Here is a 22,074-nt window from a genome sequence, read left to right as displayed (position 1 = left end):
TATAAAACAAATTGGGTCAAGTAAACCAACCTTTGAATTACAAATTCTGCTGGACCCTAACTCAAAGGTATTCCCATTGTAAGCGCAATATTTTCTCTTTATTGTTGTGGCCTAGCCTCTTGCTCCCTCCACTTTAGTTGGCCCAACCCACGCTTTTTCTTCCCCGTTCTTCTTCAAGTAAAATTTAAATTATATTAACCAATACAACCCAAACCCAAGCAACTCAATCTAACCCAACTCTCTCTCATGTACAACCCCTCATCATCACTGTCTCGAAAGCAATTCCCCATTAATTTCATTTTGTTTTTCCTAAGCAAAATCAATCTATTGGAGCCCCACCACGGCAGTCTCTCTTCATTTTACAAATTCATTGCTTTTCTTTTCTGCCATAACAATTTCTTCCAAACTTGTCTACCAGTCTTCGACCTCCTCCCCTTTCCTATCTAACATGAAGATTCTTACTATTGTACTCAAGTTTATTATTGATTCAATTCCAATGGGTTATGCTTTTTATAATTTAATAATTTTAAATTAAAAATAAAATAATACACAGTTATATTATAAACATATCATTTATATTGCTCTATTATGTGTTTATTATATAGTAAAACACTTTTAATTTATAAAGTAAATTACTATTTTTTGAATTACTAATTTTTAATTGTTCTAGCTATACCATTGCTAGAAATGATAGGTATATATCTCATGTGAATAAATTTTATTATTATTTATAATTTAAAATCAATTAATTACATATCGTTTAATAGTTATAAACATTGTTAATACAATATATTCTAAATTTTTTGTAATATTAGATAAATATGTGAGTACTTACTAATTGAATCAATTAATTTGAATCTTTTTAGGTTTTGAAATTAAGACTCGTTCACACCAAAGAAAAATAAAAAGAAAATATATAATCTTCATAAAATAGTTTCATGTTGAGTAATGAAGTAGATAATGTGATTAAATAGTAAAACCATATGCCAAAGTTGGAATATTTATTATTTTGTGGATAACATTATCAAACAAACAACTATATGATAAAATATTAAGCCCATAGGGAGACCATGCAACAATAATATAGGAATAATACTAATATGGATAAAAATACTGAAATATCAGCATTTATACATGTATTTATACTTATAGTTAATACATATAATATTACTAGCAATATTAATACCTCACATTAATAGTATTTGTTGAAGAAAGGAGAATTTGTTTCATTTTTGGGATCTTACTCACAACTCTATCATACAAGCCACAAGTACAAACATGAAAACCAAAAGAGGTGAGCATACTTGGTCACCAAATAATACACATCACGCCTAACAAGTAAAATTTGAGAAATAAACAATCCAATGCTTCTTCAGAAATCCCTAGATTGTTGGTCAGATTATACACCACAGCTTGCAGCTTCCTATGGGTGGGGAACATGGTATGGCATGGAAAAAAATACAATGGCCAATGTTGCAATAAGGCTAGGTAGCCATGTCATTTTCTCTCCTCTGTTAGACCTATACTTTCCTTTATCACAGTATGGAGCAAGCCTTTTGAGACTTCTTCTTCTTCTTCTTCTTTTGTTTTGGAGGCTGGAGCACTACCTTTATTGCCGCATCAAAAACTGCCTTCACATTCTGCAGTTACATCATATGAATCCCATCAAAACCAGGGACAAAAGCATGATCCCTACATATACAAGTGAGAAACAATGGATGGTATATGCATACCTGTTGTGTCTTTGAGCTACATTCAATGTAGGCAGGGGCTCCAATCAGTTTCTTCAGTTCCTCTCCCTTTGGTGACAATAAAATTCAGACCAAAATTTGAAAAAGTTTACAGGAGGAAGTAAAATTTTATGGCAAAGGAAGCGTTAACCTGACGATATTGTTCTTTTACCTGAGCTGTAGTGATAGGAACTGCACCAGGATGATCAATAAAAAAGTGCTTATCATCTCGGAGATCTGCAAATGGCAAAGATCATCAAAAAGCTGAGGGCAATTTTTGATAAAAGAAAGTCGCACTCTGGAAGCACTGTAATGAAGTACTTCTACAGAAAATAGGTCAAAAAATGAAGTCCCGAGGTTATTACTAACTAAATTATCAATCACAGCCCAGTACAATGTAAAGCAGAGAATGGCCATAACAATCTGAATAAAGGCTAAAAATGAAACTACAAATTAGTCTTTTTGAAGAAAATAAGAAATTAGCAACTGCCACAAGAATGGGTCCCTATATGAACTAACGCAAATCTTGCCAACAACATATATCTTGACAACCTATTATTCTCAATTGTTGATCATGTATGCTACAGGAAAAAAAACCAGAAATTTGTGAATAAAATCTTTGATTGCAACTAGAAATCACTCAATCAAACAACACCACATGAATTTTAGCTATCTGTCTAATTTGAAAACCTAATTGATGCTCAATTTTCCTGTAGCATAAACTTTTGTTTTTTTTTTTTTTTGGGTAATTATAGCGTAAACTCTATGCTTGAAGCACAAACTCAAAAAAGTCAAAAGTAGTCGCAATCAAGAAACACTAGGCTTGTTACAATAACAAATAAAGGAAATGGCAATGAAAAAGTAGGGTGAAAGTTGAAAGCATACCAAGCTTTGTTCCAACAAGGATTATTGGAACACCAGGTGCATAGTGTCTCAATTCTGGAATCCACTGAAACAGATACCAACGAAACAATGTATCAGCAAAAATATACTTGCAGACAACTTAACATTAATCAAAGATATCATCTCAAAAGAAAATTCATAAACAACTTGAAACCACCTTTTTGGCAACATTTTCATAGCTAGCCTTGCTAATAAGAGAGAAAGCAAGAATAAAGACATCGGCGCCTCTGTAACTCAACGGTCTTAATCTGTTGTAATCCTCCTGACCTGTTAAAAAGTGCTTAATTCAATCAAACCCAAGGAAGGAAAAAGCCCAATTGTTTGTTGGATAAAATTCATTAGCTAGACATGAAAAATTACCAGCCGTATCCCATAATCCCAAGTTGACAGTGCTGCCATCAACAACTACATTTGCACTGAAATTGTCAAACACAGTTGGCACATAGTCCTGTTATAATCATCAAAAGAAAAAAAATCCTAAATCATTATACAAAAAGGGTTCAATTTAGCACCTAAGAGAGAAATTTTAGGCTGCAATTTCTAATACATAGCGCCAATTAATATATAAAAAACAAAAATACATAATAACGCCGCAGTCATGAAAGCAAAGAAGGAAAAAAAGGTTTAGCTACTGACAGTTGGAAAACTGTTGCTGGTATAAGAAATTAGCAAGCAGGTTTTGCCTACGGCGCCGTCGCCGACCGTTACGCACTTAATGAACTTGGATGCGATCATTTCCACCACCAGAACCAGATCTCTTATTTTGTATCTTACAATTCCAGACAAAAACACTGTAAAGAGTGCTCCGTTCCGTTCTCTTCTCAGATATTTTGAATAATTAACTTCACTGGCCTCATCGATATAGTAGGAGACTGAATTGGAAAGTTGAATTGATACAAAAAGCAGTCCAGCTAAGAGCCCTAACAGCAGAGACAGAGGGAAGGGGCAAAACGGACAAAATGCGTACGTGAGAGAGAAGAAAGAACGGACCAATCAGAGAAAGAGAAGGAAAGCAATTTGCTTAGCGGTTGAAATGTTAGCTGACCTAGCCAACCTTTTGCCAGCTACGTATCAAAGAAAAGACCAATAGCAGAATGACAAGTGGAAATTTAAAATTTAGTAATTAAAATTAAAATGAACGACATGGACCCCAAATCGTCGTGCCATGCGGTATCATTCCATTATGGATTTTTAAATAGGCCAAACGACTATTTCCCACCCAAGGTATGCTGTAATGACAAGTTTCCCCCCTTTAACTATGGAAATACCAAACACCCACCCATGGCCAGTTAAATTTAACAGAACCCTAACGCCTGAAAATTTTATCTCCTTTTGCCCCCCTAAAGTTTGAAAAAAAAAATTTCCCCCCAGCCTAAGGTTAAGAAAATGGCAGTTTCACCCTAGGATTTGGTTTTGAAATCTCCGGCGACCTCTCCGGCTCCGTTGCCGACGGCTTCTCCCTCCCGAAGAATCCTCTCCTTCCGGTGATCGGTTTCCTCCCATTTGGAGGCCCGATCGTCGCCGGAAAAGCGGTGGGAGACGAAGAACTTCGTCGGGGAAGACGAAGTTCTTCGTCTTCCCAGACGAAGACGAAGACGACGGCTTCGTCTTCGTCTGGGAAGACGAAGAACTTCGTCTTCCCCGACGAAGTTCTTCGTCTCCACCGCTTTTCCGGCGACGATCGGACCTCCAAATGGGAGGAAACCGATCACCGGAAGGAGAGGATTCTTCGGGAGGGAGAAGTCGTCGGCAACGGAGCCGGAGAGGTCGCCGGAGATTTCAAAACCAAACCCTAGGGTGAAACTGCCATTTTCTTAAACTTAGGCTGGGGGAAAATTTTTGTTTTCAAACTTTAGGGGGGCAAAATGAAATTATATTTTAGTTTATTTTTTAATATTATAGAGAAAATGACAATTTTACCCTTAACCCCGTTACTTTTAACTGGCCATGGGTGGGTGTTTGGTATTTCCATAGTTAAAGGGGGGAAACTTGTCATTACAGCATACCTTAGGTGGGAAATAGTCGTTTGGCCTTTTAAATACTTAATAGGGAGACTTACAATATTTTACCCGAACTTTAATGAAATCAAATATTACCCTTGAAGTTTAAAAAATTATTTTTTAACCCATTATATGAACGGACCAGAAAGGTCATCTTGAATAGCATAATTATCAGTATTCTATGATATATAATACATATCTTATGATATAAATAAAAAACGATACGTATTATAAAGTATATTGAATTAATACGATATATATATATATTCAACGTGAATGATTCAATCTAATCATGATGTCCACTTCAAATATGTGTACATCTACATAGAGGTTTGTTGAAGGCAATTGAATGTGATGGAAACAATGGTAATGGTGATGTTGTGTTTAACTTATTTTGAATTTTTCTAATAATGAGTTAATCGAATTGAGGAAGAATGATTTGATTCTATGTAAAGTATAGGCCAAAATTTGACTTTGTTAATTGTTGACAACTTTTGTAACCTATATTGATGCTATCAAAATGTTTTCAAGCTATTGTCGAAGATATATGTTGTGGTGGAGGAGGTCTTGAAGGTGTATGAAATAGTAGAGGCAATAAATGTGATAGTGGATTGAATGCTTTTAAGTGGTGATGATAATGAACTTGTTAGTATAATAGAGATAAGTGAAAATAGTGATATTATCGTAGATGAAATGATTTGTTGATAAGGAAAAAGTGAATTATTTTGTACGACTTATTTTTGTAATTTTAACAAAAAATATATTAACAATAATATCTTTATTAAATAATTATATCAGTTTTATAATTTTAGTAAGAAAGATAAACTAATAATTTATGGTAAAATTAAATGAAATTTGCTAGTTTTTCCAACTTAAGAATAGAAAACTACATTCTATCAAAGCTCGGGTGGGAAATGTTTAGTTGCCCAACAACATAGAATGATTATAGAATCTGCAAACGTGCCCAAATATGTATTGAAACAAGCCATGGGTTGCATCTGTTCTGATTTTGATCGAATACTTGGAGAGAAATCCGCTAATTACGGGATTTAACTAGCTTGGATTATAATTTGAGTAAGCACATGGGAAGAAGAAATTGGCTTAAGTCTATTATCCAGCTCCACGTGCTTTCGCTTCTTTCTTGGCCTATTATTTCCAGCTCTATCCTAAAATAATTAGATTTGAATTCAAATTGAATTTAAATAAAAATCAGATTAAGTTCAGTTTGAATCTAGAAAGATTAGTTCAAGATTGAGTTTAGTTTATTTGATTGATAAATAGTAACATCCAATGAAAAACAATAAGAGAAGTGAGTTTTAATATGATGATATCTCAAACTGAATTCAAGATTATTTTCAATTTGAACTCGAATTGTTCAAATTGAATAATGGGAGCGTAAACTGACTTGGATGGATGGCATGGCACTCACATGACGATTTAGCTTCTTTTTACGGGTACTTTGGCATTCAACCTGGCAATGGTTAAGTGAAAGAGAATTACTTTAATGGGCGTCGCCCAATGCATTTACCCAATCCAATTTTAACTTGCCTACCCAACAGGGCCTGATGTTTCCAGTCGTCGTTTTTGTGTGGTCTAGTTGGCACTTTCCCTTGTTCAACAACACAATTACAGCCAGCTTATGGCAGTTTTACATGGTTTGACAACTTCAAGTTCAAGATAGAACCTTTACAGTAATAGAAGACGAAAACTCTAGGCCTGATCTGATCTAAACTAGTCCGAGCTAGAGTTGCTGTTTTACTCTAATAAGCTGAAGTTTGAATTGAATAAAACTCAATTCAAATTTAACTAAATTGTAATTTTTTTCTTTTTATTAGTGTTACTGCACCAAAATTTGTTGTGTTGATGATTTTTCTTCTTCTTTAATAATTTTTTTGAATTCAAACATTTTTTTTTTATTTTTTAATCGTTCTTGTGAATTTAAACGATTTTTCTTATTTTAAGGTAATCCTTCTAATTTTAATTAATTTTTCTTCTTTTTCTTTAAAGTTTATTTTCTTAATTTGAATTACTCTTAGTTTTTGATGATTCTTGTGGAGTGGTGATTTCTTCTTTGATAATTTTTATTTTTTTTATTTTGTTCAACAATTCAAATGTGTCAAACTTATCTAATACTGATGATTATGAATTTAAACCAAACTTGGAGAGACTTTGTTCAGATTCGGCTTGCTGGAATCCACTCCCTTATGAACTTCGTATATGCTTTTATTTTATAATACATAGTGATTAAAAAAGCCTGGATATAACGATTATGGTTTGAATTCCTCACCTTAAACAGGCCTGGCATGGTTGAATTAAATGCTGAATAAACTTGGAAGTGCTGCAGTGCAGTATGTATGCATTACTGCAAGCCCTATAATATTGTTGTTGATAATTAATCCTGCAGTTGAATGGTAGGTGAGTAGTTTTGTAGGTGCTGCATTTAAGATCAAAGAAGAGGTGAATGTACATTGAAGATTATATAGAGCTCACCATGGCATTTCATAGCTTACTTATAATTTCTCTCTACCTATGGCTGGCAGGCAGGCAGGCAGGCAGGCACCAGGAGAGAGGATATGAGGAAGCTGCACTTTCTAAGGTGACAGCCTTAAATGTAACTGAGCAATAATACTTTCATATACTGAAACAAACAGCATGAACAATGATGATATTAATGGAGCCATGAGATGTAAAGAGATTTCCGTCATGTAACTTTCCTCTTTCCATTTTTCTGGTTGAAGATTGATTGTCCAAGTTTCAGGAATTTGTAATGTATGAACATGTGAAAAAGCTTGATCAATTACTGAGACGACTATCTTCCTTCAAGGATTGTCCATGACTAACTTTTTGATATCACTGTCTCTGCATTAAATGCATGAAAAAGATTGCAACTTACTGCTCAACTGTAACTAAGCCAATATTTTCCCAATTGATCTAAATGATTATACAACAACCTTCAGTCCTCTTAGCTGATAATTTACTGAAAACTTAACAAATCGGGTGTTGATGGTGAAAATTTTACCAAAGAGAGATACACAGAATTATAAATGTATTACAGTTTGCTCTTCGAAACCCTACGTCTATAATTGTGTAATTACATATTTATAAACACTTAGACCTTACTTCATTGAATCTAGACATTTAAATAAATCAGTTGATTGCCTCATCCCACAGAAGTAAGTGTCATGATTCATCTTTCTCATTGTTTCTAGCTAGAATGACCTGTATTGGCATTCTGAGTAAATCTGCATATAGATAGTGCATCTGATTACTGCATAGTGTTGGCTATACAATTGCTAGAAGCTTCGTTGGTGTAGTCCTCGTGCATTTAGCTAAGGGGATTTGAATGGTTGATTAGATGGCTTGAGAAGGGTGGCCCAATTATTTACTCCTGTGATGGAGGTAATCGTTTACAGGGTCCACAAAACAGCTTGAAAGTCAGCAGAAAGGCGATTTATCAATAAGAGATTGAACCAGCAAAAGCGGCTAAGAAGTTGTTAGCTTAATTGCTCTGAAAATGAAAAGCTAGGCTGCTAAAGTAAGCACGCACAATTTCAAAGGAGTGTTAAGAAGCCGAGTAGTTGGTTAGCCACCTAATTAACCTTTACATTTATTGGCGAGAATGCAGTTCCTTCCTTCAACCCACAAGCTCTAGATGAGCCACTTCCCTTTCGTGCCTCATTTATCACTAGCTCTTTCTTCTTTGCATTGATCCCGGTGTGTTTCATGGAAGGAGTTGAACCAGTCTCCAGTGACATGAATAACCAGAATTCCAATCCTGAGCAATCAGATTCCAGCAAACAACAGAGTGTTTCATTTTTTAGCCTGTTTGCTGCTGCTGATAAAATTGACTATGTTTTAATGTTCGTGGGAAGTCTAGGGGCCTGCATCCATGGCGCTGCACTCCCTGTATTCTTTGTTTTATTTGGTCGTATGATTGATTCTTTGGGTCATCTGTCTTCAAATCCTCACAGATTGGCTTGCAGGATTTCTGAGGTAAATTGCAATTTCATTGTATTCGTAACTTTTGCAGTATTGAAAAGTGATTGGCATACTTCTTCTATGGCAGCATGCTTTGAACTTGGTGTATCTTGGAATTGTTGTCTTGGCATCGGCGTGGATAGGTGTGCTTTCCGATTTCAAACTTTAACTGGGTAGATCAATTTTCTTTCCCTTCTCTAGTTGAGAGAAAAGTTTTCAGGTGTTGCATTCTGGATGCAAACTGGGGAGAGGCAGGCAGCTCGCTTGCGTCTTAAGTATCTTCAATCAGTTTTGAGAAAGGATATGAAATTTTTCGACACAGAAGCCAGAGATGCTAACGTAATTTTTCACATTTCAAGCGATGCAATCCTAGTGCAAGATGCAATAGGTGACAAGGTACACCAGCAAAGAAAAAGGCCATTTTCTTGTTAGTATGTCAGCAAGAACTTGTATAGGATCTTAATTATTGTATCCTCTTATACCTTGATGCAGACAGGCCATTCATTGCGCTACCTGTCTCAGTTCTTAGTTGGGTTTGCCGTAGGATTTGCATCAGTGTGGCAGCTTACGCTTCTCACATTGGCTGTGGTTCCATTGATAACTGTAGCAGGGGGAGCTTATACTATAACTATGTCTACCTTGTCAGAGAAAGGTGAGGCCGCTTATGCTGAAGCTGGGAAGATTGCAGAGGAGGTACATGTTTCCTTGGTTCAACATTTACTTTAGTTACTACATTTTTCTATCTCCTTCAAAATCTATACATAATAAACACTAAGTTTGATAAGTTAAAAAGAATGAGACATCAAGTTTGCTTTTTCAACCTAACCAATATAAAGACACATCGTCAGAAATAAAAATTAGAAATTTTTAGAAGTTTGGTGAGGTCTACTAATAATTAATTAGAATAATGAAATAATAAGAACGTTTTGTTCTAAGAATTTAAAGATTATCTTGATAATCAATCTTTTATTACTTACATTACTTTGTTTGATTTGTCAATAATAAAATATTACGATAATTTTTTATTATCATTACTGATGTAACAGATAATATAGGTGATAATCTGATTACCATATTTATCTTGGTTATTAATAGATTACTAAGGTAATCTTGATTTTATTATAATTATATTATCATTTATTAATTTTTTGAAATAAAAATAAATTTATTTTTAATTAATATAATAAATCATAAAAAAATATTTTAAAATAATTATATTTAAAATAATTTATTAATATTTTTTATTATCTTTAATCAAATACAATAATTATTTATATTTATTAAATTTTATCAAATATAATAATTTTCTAAATAATTTATTTTTTAAATGTGTTAATATTTACGTATTTTGATAATAAAATTTAGAATTCAGAGGAGCATCTTCACGTTAAATTGATTTTACAGTTCTATCAGGTCATTAACGACCCCTTCTACCACAGTATTTTTTTCATACGGTGAATGGCTTAGGCTTACTTCCTTTTTCATTTTTTTGCGCATGGTTCAGGTGATTTCTCAAGTTCGTACTGTATACTCATTCGTGGGAGAGGATAAAGCAATAGAAGCATATTCACGGTCACTTAAAAACGGCCTCAAACTCGGGAAAAAGAGTGGCCTTGCAAAAGGGGTTGGGGTTGGCTTAACTTATGGACTGTTATTTTGTGCTTGGGCATTGCTTCTCTGGTATGCCAGCATACTTGTCAGGCATGGACACACAAATGGAGGGAAAGCATTCACAACAATTATCAATGTCATCTTCAGTGGGTTGTAAGTCCAGTCCAAATGATATAAAAACATTTTTATTACCGGTTATATCCTCTTTTTTTTCTTTTTTTTTTTTGCCTGATAAGAAACAGGATTCTTCTTTCTGCACTGTAGCGCTCTCGGTCAGGCTACTCCTAACCTTGCTGCCATTGCTAAAGGCCAGGCTGCAGCTGCCAATATATTCAGTATGATTAAGATGGATTCCAACTGTTATGAAAGTTCAGATGATGGAATTATGCTGACAAAACTGGCAGGCCAAATTGATTTTTGTGAGGTCTCTTTTGCTTATCCTTCACGACCCAATCCGGTGTTCCAGAATTTGAGCTTTTCAATAAACGCTGGGAAAACCTACGCATTTGTTGGTCCCAGTGGATCTGGAAAAAGCACCATCATATCCATGGTTCAACGTTTATATGAACCCACTTCAGGTATCTAATCCTACTTAGCATAGAATAATGGTTTTCTTTAGCCACTTTGTTAGATGATTTTCTCTGATAATTATATAAAAAAAAAAATCCGTTTTTCACCTAGGTAAAATTTTGTTGGATGGACATGATCTTAAGAGTCTCAGGCTGAAATGGTTGAGGGAACAGATGGGGCTTGTTAGTCAAGAACCAGCATTATTTGCTACAACTATAGCTAGCAATATTATGCTTGGCAAGGAAAATGCAGACATGGGTCAGGTTATAGAAGCTGCTAGATCTGCTAATGCACATTCTTTTATCCAAGAATTACCTGATGGCTATTTTACTCAGGTACCTCATATTCTAAGACATTTTCAATCTGCTTCAACAGATAATGATAGTGATAGCGATGAGTCCTTTCCTTTTTTTTTTTTAAATTTAGGTTGGAGAGGGAGGGACTCAGCTTTCTGGAGGGCAAAAACAAAGAATTGCTATTGCAAGAGCGGTATTGAGAAACCCAAAGATATTACTGCTAGATGAGGCCACCAGTGCTCTTGATGCAGGATCAGAACTTGTTGTTCAGAAGGCACTAGAAAAAATTATGTCAAATCGCACTACAATAATTGTTGCACATCGCTTGTCCACTATCCGAGACGTGGATACAATTATGGTCTTGCAGAGTGGTCAAGTTGTTGAGAGTGGTACTCATATGGACTTGATAACCAAGCAAGGCGAGTATGCAAATCTTGTGAGCATGCAATTATCAGAAGATTTTACAAATCCAGGCTCAATATGTTGCTCAGATTCTTCCAGGCATTCTAGCTTTCGAGATCTTCCTCACAGTCAGAATCAAGATGATTTTAAGTCTGCATCAAGGAGAGAGCTGCAATCAAACTTTGTTCCCACCTCATCAATTTGGGAACTAATTAAATTAAATGCACCAGAATGGCCCTATGCAGTGCTTGGGTCAGTTGGTGCAATCCTGGCAGGCATGGAAGCTCCTCTCTTTGCCCTTGGAATCACACAAATCCTGACTGCATTTTACTCTCCTGATCACTCTCAAATCAAACGAGAAGTTGAGCGTGTGGCCCTTATTTTTGTTGGAGTGGCAATCATTACGATTCCTATTTATCTGTTACAACATTACTTTTACACATTGATGGGAGAACTTCTCACAACTCGTGTTCGCTTATCAATGTTCTCAGGTTCTTAATTTCCGCCACTTTTTAATTGTCAGTGAATGTACTTCGCCGCCCATAGACTTTGCATAATAAATTGATCAGAAAACTCTTGTATTTATAAACTGCAGCTATCCTTTCCAGTGAGGTTGGCTGGTTTGATTTGGATGAGAATAGTACAGGCTCATTGACATCAAGTCTAGCTGCAGATGCAACTTTAGTGCGAAGTGCTCTTGCTGACCGCCTATCAACAATTGTGCAAAATGTGGCTCTCACAGTGACTGCATTCGTTATTGCCTTTACATTAAGTTGGCGCATAGCAGCTGTTGTCATTGCTTCCTTGCCTCTGCTTATTGGAGCTTCCATAACCGAGGTAAGTTTTAGAAATCACTTTGACAAACAATTGGGTTTGTTTTTTAGCCATGTTAATACATGTTTCTCTTATCATCTACAGCAACTATTTCTAAAGGGCTTTGGGGGAGATTATAACAAGGCCTACTCGAGAGCAACTTCAGTGGCACGTGAAGCGATTGCCAATATACGTACTGTTGCTGCATATGGCATTGAAGAGCGGATCTCAATGCAGTTTTCCTCTGAACTCAACCTACCCAACAAACAAGCTCTTTTACGAGGCCATATATCAGGTTTTGGCTATGGAGTATCACAGTTCTTTGCATTCTGTTCCTATGCACTTGGCCTTTGGTATGCATCAGTTCTTATCAAGCAAAAAGTTTCCGACTTTGGGGATATCATGAATTCCTTCATGGTTCTTATAATCACAGCATTGGCAATAGCTGAAACTCTTGCTCTTACACCAGACATAGTAAAGGGAACTCAAGCACTTGGATCAGTTTTCCGCATTCTCTACAGAAAAACAGCCATACAACCAAATGATCCTTCATCGAAGATGGTAATTGACATCAAAGGAAATGTGGAATTCAGAAATGTGTGTTTCAGGTACCCTGTGAGGCCTGATATCACAATTTTTGAGGATCTACGTCTAAGAGTTTCGGCTGGCAAGAGTCTTGCTGTAGTAGGCCAAAGTGGGTCTGGGAAGAGTACTGTGATTGCTCTTGTCATGAGATTTTATGACCCCATATCAGGGTCAGTTCTGATAGATGGGTGTGATATCAAAACCTTAAACCTGAGATCTTTAAGAAAAAGAATAGGATTAGTTCAGCAAGAACCAGCATTGTTCTCATCAACAATTTATGAAAACATCAAGTATGGAAACCAGGAGGCATCAGAAATTGAAATAATGAAAGCAAGCAAAGCAGCCAATGCTCATGGATTCATCAGTAGAATGCCTCAAGGATATCAAACTCATGTTGGTGATAGAGGGGTGCAATTGTCAGGAGGACAAAAACAAAGAGTGGCTATTGCAAGAGCAATATTGAAAGATCCTTCTATTCTTCTTCTTGATGAAGCCACAAGTGCATTGGACACAGAATCTGAGAAGCTGGTTCAAGAGGCACTTGATAAACTCATGGAAGGGCGAACAACAATTATGGTAGCACACAGGTTGTCCACCATACGTGATGCTGATAGAATTGCAGTGCTGCAACAGGGGAAAGTTGTTGAAATTGGAAGCCATGAACAGCTTATCAGAAAAACCAATGGTATTTTCAAGCAATTAGTCAAATTACAACAGGAAAACAGCAAATAGCAAGTCGAGTAATTGTGAGAATTCAACAATAAGGCTTTTAAAGCACAATTACTATACATTTCTGTAAGCACATAAGAGTTTGTTTTTGAGTTTATTAATGCATAGTAGAGCTATAATATGGCCATGGATACTTTCCAGTTTCCACTACATATTTTTACTCTCAAGTGCTAACATTTCCAAACTTTGCAATAAACTATAAAATTTTCTGCCGTTAATTGCAGGCCAAATGACTGTAAACTATACCTTGGGTGGGAAATAGTTAGTTGCCCTTGATCGCAATTCATCCAATGTACAAGTCAACAGGCAATTTGTAACGCGAAAATGTGCTATGTGAATTCCAAGTGTATAAGCTTTTTTGATATTTTATTGTATCATACGGGTTTTTTTTCATAGGGGTAAATTAAAGTCAAACTTAAATTGGGTAGAAGTTAATTCAAATAAAAAATAATAATTTATGTTTTACACATTTGAATTATCAAATTAAAGACAAAAAAATCATTTGAATTCTGATTAACCATCAAAAGAAGAAAAAAAATTATTTAAATAAAGAAGAATTAAAAAAAAAAAAAACTATTAAGAAAATCTAAGATGAAGAAAAATTGTGTAAATCTAAAAGAATGATTAGATAAGAAAAATTGCTTAAATTTAAAATAATCACAAGAGAGGAAGAATCACTTATGAGATAAACCCAACACAAATTGAGCAACACCGATAAAATAAAAAGTTTTGAATCAATTAAATTTGAATTAAAATTTTTTTAATTCAAACTTGAGTGAATCAAATCAAAGAGCAATCCAAGCTGAGCCTGAGCCAGCTGGATGAAGCCCATTGAATGGCAATAAATTTGGAGGGCACAAAGGTAATTCTGCTGTGTCCTTTCCTTTGGTACGTTAAAATCCACAATTAAATAGTCCAGCAGAGCGCAAGGTTTATTGTCTTAGGGTTTATACCATCTGCAATTACAGAGAGCTTCATAGACATTCAAATCAACGTAGTTTTTCAAACTTAATCATAGTACATCATTTCTTTATTGGGTATTTCCTCTGAATCCCGCTTCCTCTTCCATTTTTTCTCTTGTTCGTTTTTAAGTTATGATTTCTGCGTTATTTCTGAAACTGATATTTGTCATTAACTCTGCTTTTTTTCTTGTTTGATTATTGCCATCTCTTTTGCGGGTTTTTTTTTTTTTTAAATCTTTATTGATATTTTGATTTCTTTGTTCATGTGAGAAAGGAACTATTGTTTAGTTTTTACATGGCTTAGTCGCTTGGATTATGATTGTAATGCTTGGAATCCCTTAGAAATAAATTGTCGTGTCATCATGTGATTGGATTACACAATGACTCTCAGCTTGTTCTTACATCCACTGTTTGTACATGTAGTTGTACTCTTTAACGTTTTATATTTCATCGGATTGATTTAGTTTCTTTAACTGTGTTTGTATAAATGTCTTGCAGTTCAATTCAACCTTTTGTTTGGATTGTAGCTCATGGCATGTTCTCAAGGCCGTGATTTCATGTTCTGCAACTTCTGTGGAACAATGCTAACGCTGGAACCAGCGTATGCCGCATGTCCTTTGTGCAAATTTAAGAGAAACGCCAAAGGTATACACATTGAATAATGAGCCTGCATATCAATTTGGTTTCTGGTTTTAGAATTCCGTTATGTCTTCACTCCGTAAAGCCCTTACAAGTCGTTTTGAATTCTAGTGACTTGTGGTTGGTTGTTGACCAACGGAAAACATGGGAAAACGTTCTTTTTCATTCAGTGCGGTGCAGCCTCTACTTTGATGAGCACAGAGCAATTCACAGCTACTTTGCTGTCTGCAACTATACTATGATATTTTCATTTATCATAGCTAATTCTGATTTCATTGTGACAAAAGCCAATAAGCAAGGAGCTTGTGTTGTGTGTTTATAGTGTGACAAAAACTTTATTGCGGAAAGTCATCAAGTTCCTTGGTTCAAACCATTTGACATCAAACAGGCAACTTATTTTTGTCACAAAATAGTGAATAAAAAACTGTTAAATGTGCCATAGAATTGTTTTATAAGCTAGATGCTTGGTTTCACTGTGAGAATTGTGGTCATACATTTAAAAGTATGAAAATTTGTATTAATTGATCCATATGTGATCGAGTAATCGTTTTCAAAAGTTATTTGAAATTACCTAATTTGTTCTTAGGCCAGTGTGCATTGTGTGGTAGCTGGACTAGTTTCTCTATGTAATGAAAACATCTTGAAGACGATGCAGCACTTTGAAATTATATGCTGGAACTTCTGTCTGCACTTTTGTTCCTCTCATTTTAATGCCATACTTGCAAATACAGTAGTTCTGTAGTTTGAGGTTTATTTTGTTTCCATGTAATTTCTTTTCAGTAGGCACGAAAATCTCTTCATGAATTATTTTACCCTTTTTTCTTAAATTGTTTTCTGCATTGCTAAATTCATTACCATTCTTACAGAGGTTGTTGGCAAAGAAATATGTCATACTGTCACTGCTGAGGTAAGCCTTTAACAAATTGCTGATACTTATGATAATCTGTTGATGGTTTATTGTTGTTTTGAGGGCTGCTACCATGAAAGTGAATGTGTATGTGGGATAAAACTGGAATGGTTTTCATAAGCCTGGATTTTGGATGAATCAGATGTTCATGCTATTGTAATGTGGGAATAACAGTGATTAAGCCATATCTATTGCCACAAAAAAATGCTGAATGACTAGTTAGCAACAGTTAATCAAGTTGTCAGTTGAAATGTAGAAGAGAAAGCCGTTTTCTCTTCTTTCTACCAATTTATGTCATAAACTTGTTTTATATTTTCTGTTTTAAATCAGAATTTACAGTGATTAAATTCCCTACCTAAATTCTGTTATATTTCTCATGTCAAACATTCCAAAAGAAATAAGACATGTTATGCATGACCTGTTCGGCTTGTCATTTCAAGTTGGCTTGTGGCTCCTTCATGAAAATTGGGTCTGTGGATAATGTTCTTTTCTGATCGGTTCTAGGATCTGCTTGTTGATTGTCTGTTTCTGGATATTCTGTATGCTTGCTATATGTCAATATCTATGTTTGAGATGCTCATTTAAATTGTAAAGAAATGCTTTGGAATTTATGAATTTATGGTTATAAATTTGACCTTGTATCTCAGACCTCTGCGTATTTGTCATTCCCTTTGTGAATGAATTTTTGCATGTGTGCCCTTGTCATGGTACAGGATATTAGAAGAGAGTTGGGCATATCTCTGTTCGATAAAGGGGATAGTGGAGACAACAGTGTGCAATGGTCGAAGGTAACTGCATTGTAAAACACTGATTACAAATGGGATATGATCTGCTGTAAATCTCTCTAATTATATTTTGTTTTGACAGGTCAAAAAGACTTGTGAAAAATGTCAAAATCCAGAGATGCATTATTCAACTAGACAAGTAAGTTTCTCCGAATGCATATAAACTCACGGCGTTGAACATGGGGGCTTACTTTTGAATCTATATTTACAGACAAGATCAGCCGATGAAGGACAAACTACTCATTATCTTTGCCCTCGCTGTGGTTTTCAATGTCAAGAGAGTTGATGCTCAAAGTTATGTTGGGGTTCTGCTATATCATCTTTGCAAAGAAGGGTCCTTTGTGAGCCTGGAAAAATCCTTTATATTGAAGGCCAAAACTGTGTACTTCTTTAACAGAAATTTGTAAAATCTAAAAATTCAACTGTATTGCGGACAACTCTTTGTGATCTGAAATCATGAATACAAAAGAGTAGTATTATTCCAAAATTGAAATAAAATTCAAAGCCTTACATGTGTATTTTGTTCACCCCGATTCAAAAACACAAGGGGTGATCTGTGATTAACCAACTTTCCTGATGCCAAAAGACGCGGAGGAAAAAAGTGAAAAATTACAATACTACAGACAAAGCATGCATGACCTTCTGTGTAGGTCATGCTTTTTTACATACACGAAAGACCCCTAAAACCAACCTTCCTGGAACTGATGAAACATTGTGTAAACGAAAACAAAGGTCACGGGAGACGCAACAGTCGGCGGAGATTGTCTGTTGCTCCGGTGTCAATCCCTGCAGCTTCGGCGTTACAACTGATGAGCTTGGGTCTAAGAGAAAATTTGGGCAAAGGCAAGCTACTTGGAGGTGGAGATATGGTATACCCAGAACCAGAGAACTTGTCAAACTCAAAACCATGAACAGCAATACCTGCAGATAAAATCTTTGATACATTCTTAGGAAGATCATTTGGGTCTGGTCCTAAAGGGTTGACCGATGTAAAGATCAAAGACTCTGCTGCTAGAGATTTCTCAGCAGGTTTTAAAAAATCTGTCTTTGACTCTTGTTCTGATCTTTTACTGGGTTGTTTTGATTTCTTGGGAGTCGTCTGAGATTGGTCTCTAGGCCTGGTGGACTTTTTATTAGTGGGGGGACAAGAGAGATTCCGGCGATTGTTGGCCACTGGTAGAGGAAGGAGAGGTGGTGGTGGCTTTTGATACTGATAGTTATGAAGTAAATGTGGAGCAGGATACGAGTATGAGAGAGGAGGAGGAGCTAACAACAGACCCCTCTGCATGTTTTCACTGGGCTTGGAATTGAAAGAACGGGCATTTTTCCTGGGATTTTTCATCTGCTTGTATGGAGAGAGTGATTGATGATCAGATGAAGACTGTGAAAAAATATTCTCCATATCCAGATCACGACACCTCTATGCACAAACTTTAACGATTATAGAATACAAGAAATATAAAAACAGTCCAGGCAGCTTGGCTATGATCTAAAAATAGCACGACCAATCTCCTGAAGCTTTCAGTTTCTTTCTATATAACTTGACTGTGAGGAAAATCCTGACGGATTTCTCAACAAACAACACAAACCCGTGATTGAAACAGAAAAAGAAAACGTCAGATGTATTGATAAAAGAAGATAATAATAAATCAGAACTTTGATCCAGAAAGGATCTAGGCGCCCTTGTATAAGGCGATATATATTACTATATATATAAGAACCTGCAGTGCCTAACTTACATGTGTGAAACTTCATGTCAACTCGATGCCTGCTTTTATAGAACAGAAACCTCCAACGGCTACTTTTTTCTTATATTTTATATTTCTTTTTATTACAATAATATTTTATGTAAAATGTTTGAATATTAAAGTGTACTAATAAAATGACTTCTTACGACGTTATTCTATTGTTAAATGACTTAATAATTCAATAGTGAAACTAAATACATTATGAATATTAATTTTTATAATAATAATAATAATATATTATTATATAATTAAATATTATTTTTAATTTAATTATTTAATAATATAATAATAAATCATTATTAATTGGATGGGTTTAATCTGAATTATTTTGATTCAAATATATAGTTTAAATTGAAAGAGTTATTTAAAATATAATTTTAAATCAATAATTTAGATTGAAATTAATTAATTAATTTAATGATATTATTTATTTTATTAATATTTTATTAATAATATTATATATATTTATTTAAATTAAATATTATAAATTTAATATAAACCCAAATAAAGATTTAAATTAGTTTGATTAAGTCTACCCTAAATTGTCAATACACATTAGGAATGAACAAAGACAGGTGGTATCCCGCCTTCACACCTATAATATTAATATCTATATTAAATTAAAATGACGTAGATACTCGTATTTTACCGACAACCGTTGCAGTCGGCTACCCCATAGTCCCAAGACAGGGGGCGCTGTAGGGCGGCAACCGCCAATTCGATCTGGACTGTTAGATTAAAATTTAGTTATAGCCGTTGGGTGGATTAGGATCGTCGATTCCCTCCTCGGGTTTGGTCTAGTCAGACAAAGAGGAGAAGAATCCTAGCCATACACGTATCTATCAAAGTGGGCCCAAAGTTTTATACAATAGTATAAGTCTCCAATCTCCATGAATGACCTCATGTACACGGAACGAGCGAGGCCCCCAACAAATTAATTAATTTATTAATCAGAGATTTTTAGCAAGGGAAAGGAAAGTAACAAGTGGTCCCGTGATAATAAAATGATGAGAGAGGCCGTAGTTTTTGTACAAGTGGCGAAGCATCAGCCAGATTTGACATGGCATCATTAGATTTTCTAATGAATGATTAAGTGGGTCCAAATACCATGTGATTGGTGTTCGAGTGTTGAAGAATTCACCTAAAATAAAAATTAAAAAATGGAAGGAATATTTGTAATTAGATTGTTTCAATCAAGATATTTTTTTGTATTCTTAAAATTTATTGTAAAAAAATGACGAAACTGGTGGTGTTTGTTGAAGTTTGCCAAATTATAGCAGCTCATATATATTGACAGAGAAAATTACTAGTTTCTTTCTTTCTATTCTACCTACTAAGGCAAGGCCCGATTACTATATTATTAAAAAAATTACGTGATTTTGTTAACTTACATTACACTGGTTAAACTGTTGTAAGTCAATAGTTAAAATAGTATCAACCATGTCCATGTGTGATCATACAAAACCACACATTCCTTGATGATGTGATTTGTAGATTTATTTGCCTCAACCATTTTTTAAATATTTTTTTCATTTTCAAAAATTTCTAGTAAGAAAATAACATTTATATGTAATGTATCTACGGTACGGTTAACAGTTGGAGTTATGTTTAGAATAAATATTTATAATTTAAGAATTTAATGGATAAAAAACGCGTGATTCCTTGGAAATATTAATGAATAATTAAGCTGAGCCGAGTGATGATAATTAATTTTTTATTAATTACGGGGTTCATAAGAAAGAAGAGCATGAAATATAGGGACAAAAATGCTGTTGTAGTAATTGTAAGAAAATTAGAGGATGACATGTGAAAGAAAGTTTGACCTTCTGTAGCAGAAAGTGAAACTGATTTGTTTTTGTTTTTAGGATAATAGAATAATTTTATATATATATATATATATATATAGACATGAATGTGATGAAAGAGCGTATTGTTTACTTTGTGTCTCCTCCGAGTGCAAGTGTTGTTGGCCATGCCATGCCATGCACATTAAATATCATAGGAGTGACGTGAGGCGACAGCTACCACTCCATTATGTACGCACCGACTATTCATTTTAGGGGCAAAGCCTTAAATTTTAATTTTAATTTAAAATCACATTTATAATAGTTAAATAATTCAAACTCTCACCCGTAATTTAATTTTTATTAATTTTTTCTACTATAAATAAAAGTAAAATAATCATTTTATTATTATTATTAAAAAGATATAATTTTTTTTATTTTTTCTCTATAATTTTTAGAAATTAATAATTTCATCCTTATTTAAAGTTTTTAAACTTTAAAAAATAACATTTTCATTCTCAAACCTAGGATTTTCACATTTTTTAAATGGCAGTCGCCCTCCAAACCTTTTAAAACACCAGCTTTATCTCCACTCTTCAACTTTAACTTTTAACATCTCTTCCAACATCTTCTTTGGTCTTCTCTTTCTCCTAAGCTAATAATAAAGGTGGTGTGATGAAGAGATAGAGATCTCTTCATCGCACCACCTTTATCGTTGGTTCAGAAGAAGGAAGAGGCTGGATAGGACTCCTACACCGGAGACAGCCGTCTTTGACAACTTCGACAATGATTTACAAACCTTAAGAGAAAATTTTGATTTTTTTAAACTTCAGTTAGGGAGAATTGTGAGATTTTCAAACTGAGGGAGGTCAAATGTAATAAAACTTTAGTTTTTTTTGTTAAAAGGTGATTTTACCCTTAATTCTAACTGAGATTTTTAATAAATGAATGAGATTTTAGGTTTTTCAAACCTCATGGTATGTCTTTAGGATAGCACTTAAACTTGGGTGGGAAATAGTCCTTTGGCCTTCTTTTATTAATATTTTTTATGATATTTTTCTTTCTATTTAGTTTTTTTTTTATGGTTCTTTTTATTTTCTTTTCTGATCATCTCACCATGTATTTTGCCCATTACCTTGGTTTGATTAAATTTATCAAAATAACCTTTACCCATGTTGGAAAAGTTAAATTAGAAATTCCTACTCAAAATGTAAATATATTAATAGAAATAAATTCTGACATAGAATTAAAAAGATAAATAACTATTTTACTTTTATAAAATTATCGTATAATTATTTGACTACAGTTGATGGCAATTTGATTTGATTGCACTTAAAAATGTGTTATCCAACAATTAAAATTGCTATCAATTTTGATCAGATTACATATTTTTTTGTTGTAACCTACGATTCCAACTAAAGGATTATTATTTTTTTTTTTTGATTTTTGACTAAGGGAAATAACATTTATACCTTTCGTCCATTGGTTTTTTTTAACTAAACAAGTTTAATTTTTATTTAAAAAAAAAAAAGTTAAGATTTACATGAAATTTATAGTTTAAAAATTCAAGGTGAGTACTTTGGTTTGGCCAAGCCGCGAGTCGAAAATAGTAATTTACTCTTTCCTAAAATT

At 34.3% G+C, this 22,074-nt stretch overlaps 4 protein-coding genes across 4 annotated transcripts; 2 read left to right on the top strand and 2 right to left on the bottom strand.

Annotated features, from left to right (window-relative positions):
• Nucleotides 1-1,167: 1,167 nt before the first annotated feature.
• On the bottom strand, nucleotides 1,168-3,648 carry LOC123229407 (rac-like GTP-binding protein RAC1). The gene is made up of 7 exons (XM_044655193.1): nucleotides 3,270-3,648; nucleotides 2,994-3,081; nucleotides 2,791-2,900; nucleotides 2,616-2,679; nucleotides 1,903-1,967; nucleotides 1,734-1,799; nucleotides 1,168-1,640 (listed from the first exon to the last, which is right to left on the bottom strand). The coding sequence occupies exons 1-7, from the start codon at nucleotides 3,366-3,368 to the stop codon at nucleotides 1,536-1,538; spliced, it is 597 nt and encodes a 198-aa protein (XP_044511128.1). The 5' UTR covers nucleotides 3,369-3,648; the 3' UTR covers nucleotides 1,168-1,535.
• Nucleotides 3,649-8,243: 4,595 nt separating this feature from the next.
• On the top strand, nucleotides 8,244-13,767 carry LOC123229402 (ABC transporter B family member 13-like). Its single transcript, XM_044655188.1, has 10 exons — nucleotides 8,244-8,626; nucleotides 8,700-8,754; nucleotides 8,832-9,007; nucleotides 9,104-9,304; nucleotides 10,116-10,375; nucleotides 10,487-10,800; nucleotides 10,904-11,127; nucleotides 11,219-11,981; nucleotides 12,086-12,327; nucleotides 12,409-13,767. Exons 1-10 carry the CDS (start codon nucleotides 8,357-8,359, stop codon nucleotides 13,618-13,620), a joined length of 3,717 nt encoding a protein of 1,238 aa, XP_044511123.1. The 5' UTR covers nucleotides 8,244-8,356; the 3' UTR covers nucleotides 13,621-13,767.
• Nucleotides 13,768-14,499: 732 nt separating this feature from the next.
• On the top strand, nucleotides 14,500-17,397 carry LOC123229408 (DNA-directed RNA polymerase I subunit RPA12-like). Its single transcript, XM_044655196.1, has 6 exons — nucleotides 14,500-14,654; nucleotides 15,078-15,224; nucleotides 16,085-16,125; nucleotides 16,839-16,913; nucleotides 16,993-17,049; nucleotides 17,122-17,397. The coding sequence occupies exons 2-6, from the start codon at nucleotides 15,110-15,112 to the stop codon at nucleotides 17,194-17,196; spliced, it is 363 nt and encodes a 120-aa protein (XP_044511131.1). The 5' UTR covers nucleotides 14,500-14,654; nucleotides 15,078-15,109; the 3' UTR covers nucleotides 17,197-17,397.
• Nucleotides 17,368-18,649, bottom strand: LOC123229406. Its single transcript, XM_044655192.1, has one exon. It carries the CDS (start codon nucleotides 18,310-18,312, stop codon nucleotides 17,644-17,646), a length of 669 nt encoding a protein of 222 aa, XP_044511127.1. The 5' UTR covers nucleotides 18,313-18,649; the 3' UTR covers nucleotides 17,368-17,643.
• Nucleotides 18,650-22,074: the final 3,425 nt, after the last annotated feature.

This window comes from Mangifera indica, chromosome 11 (genome assembly GCF_011075055.1).
Source record: "Mangifera indica cultivar Alphonso chromosome 11, CATAS_Mindica_2.1, whole genome shotgun sequence".
NCBI classification, from domain to species: Eukaryota; Viridiplantae; Streptophyta; class Magnoliopsida; order Sapindales; family Anacardiaceae; genus Mangifera; species Mangifera indica.
Note: the sequence above shows the minus strand (reverse complement) of the source record. Positions and strands in the feature narration are given on the sequence as shown.

Excerpts from the sequence above, each read along its gene's own strand:
- LOC123229402 (XM_044655188.1), top strand. The coding sequence starts at position 8,357 with ATGGAAGGAGTTGAACCAGTCTCCAGTGACATGAATAACCAGAATTCC. Across the intron at positions 8,755-8,831 it reads CTTGGCATCGGCGTGGATAG|GTGTTGCATTCTGGATGCAA; the intron begins GTGTGCTTTCCG and ends AAAAGTTTTCAG. Across the intron at positions 10,376-10,486 it reads AATGTCATCTTCAGTGGGTT|CGCTCTCGGTCAGGCTACTC; the intron begins GTAAGTCCAGTC and ends TCTGCACTGTAG.
- LOC123229407 (XM_044655193.1), bottom strand. The coding sequence starts at position 3,368 with ATGATCGCATCCAAGTTCATTAAGTGCGTAACGGTCGGCGACGGCGCC. Across the intron at positions 3,082-3,269 it reads CCAGCAACAGTTTTCCAACT|GACTATGTGCCAACTGTGTT; the intron begins GTCAGTAGCTAA and ends TGATTATAACAG. Across the intron at positions 2,901-2,993 it reads GGGATTATGGGATACGGCTG|GTCAGGAGGATTACAACAGA; the intron begins GTAATTTTTCAT and ends ACTTTTTAACAG.
- LOC123229408 (XM_044655196.1), top strand. The coding sequence starts at position 15,110 with ATGGCATGTTCTCAAGGCCGTGATTTCATGTTCTGCAACTTCTGTGGA. Across the intron at positions 15,225-16,084 it reads ATTTAAGAGAAACGCCAAAG|AGGTTGTTGGCAAAGAAATA; the intron begins GTATACACATTG and ends CCATTCTTACAG. Across the intron at positions 16,126-16,838 it reads GTCATACTGTCACTGCTGAG|GATATTAGAAGAGAGTTGGG; the intron begins GTAAGCCTTTAA and ends GTCATGGTACAG.
- LOC123229406 (XM_044655192.1), bottom strand. The coding sequence starts at position 18,312 with ATGGAGAATATTTTTTCACAGTCTTCATCTGATCATCAATCACTCTCT.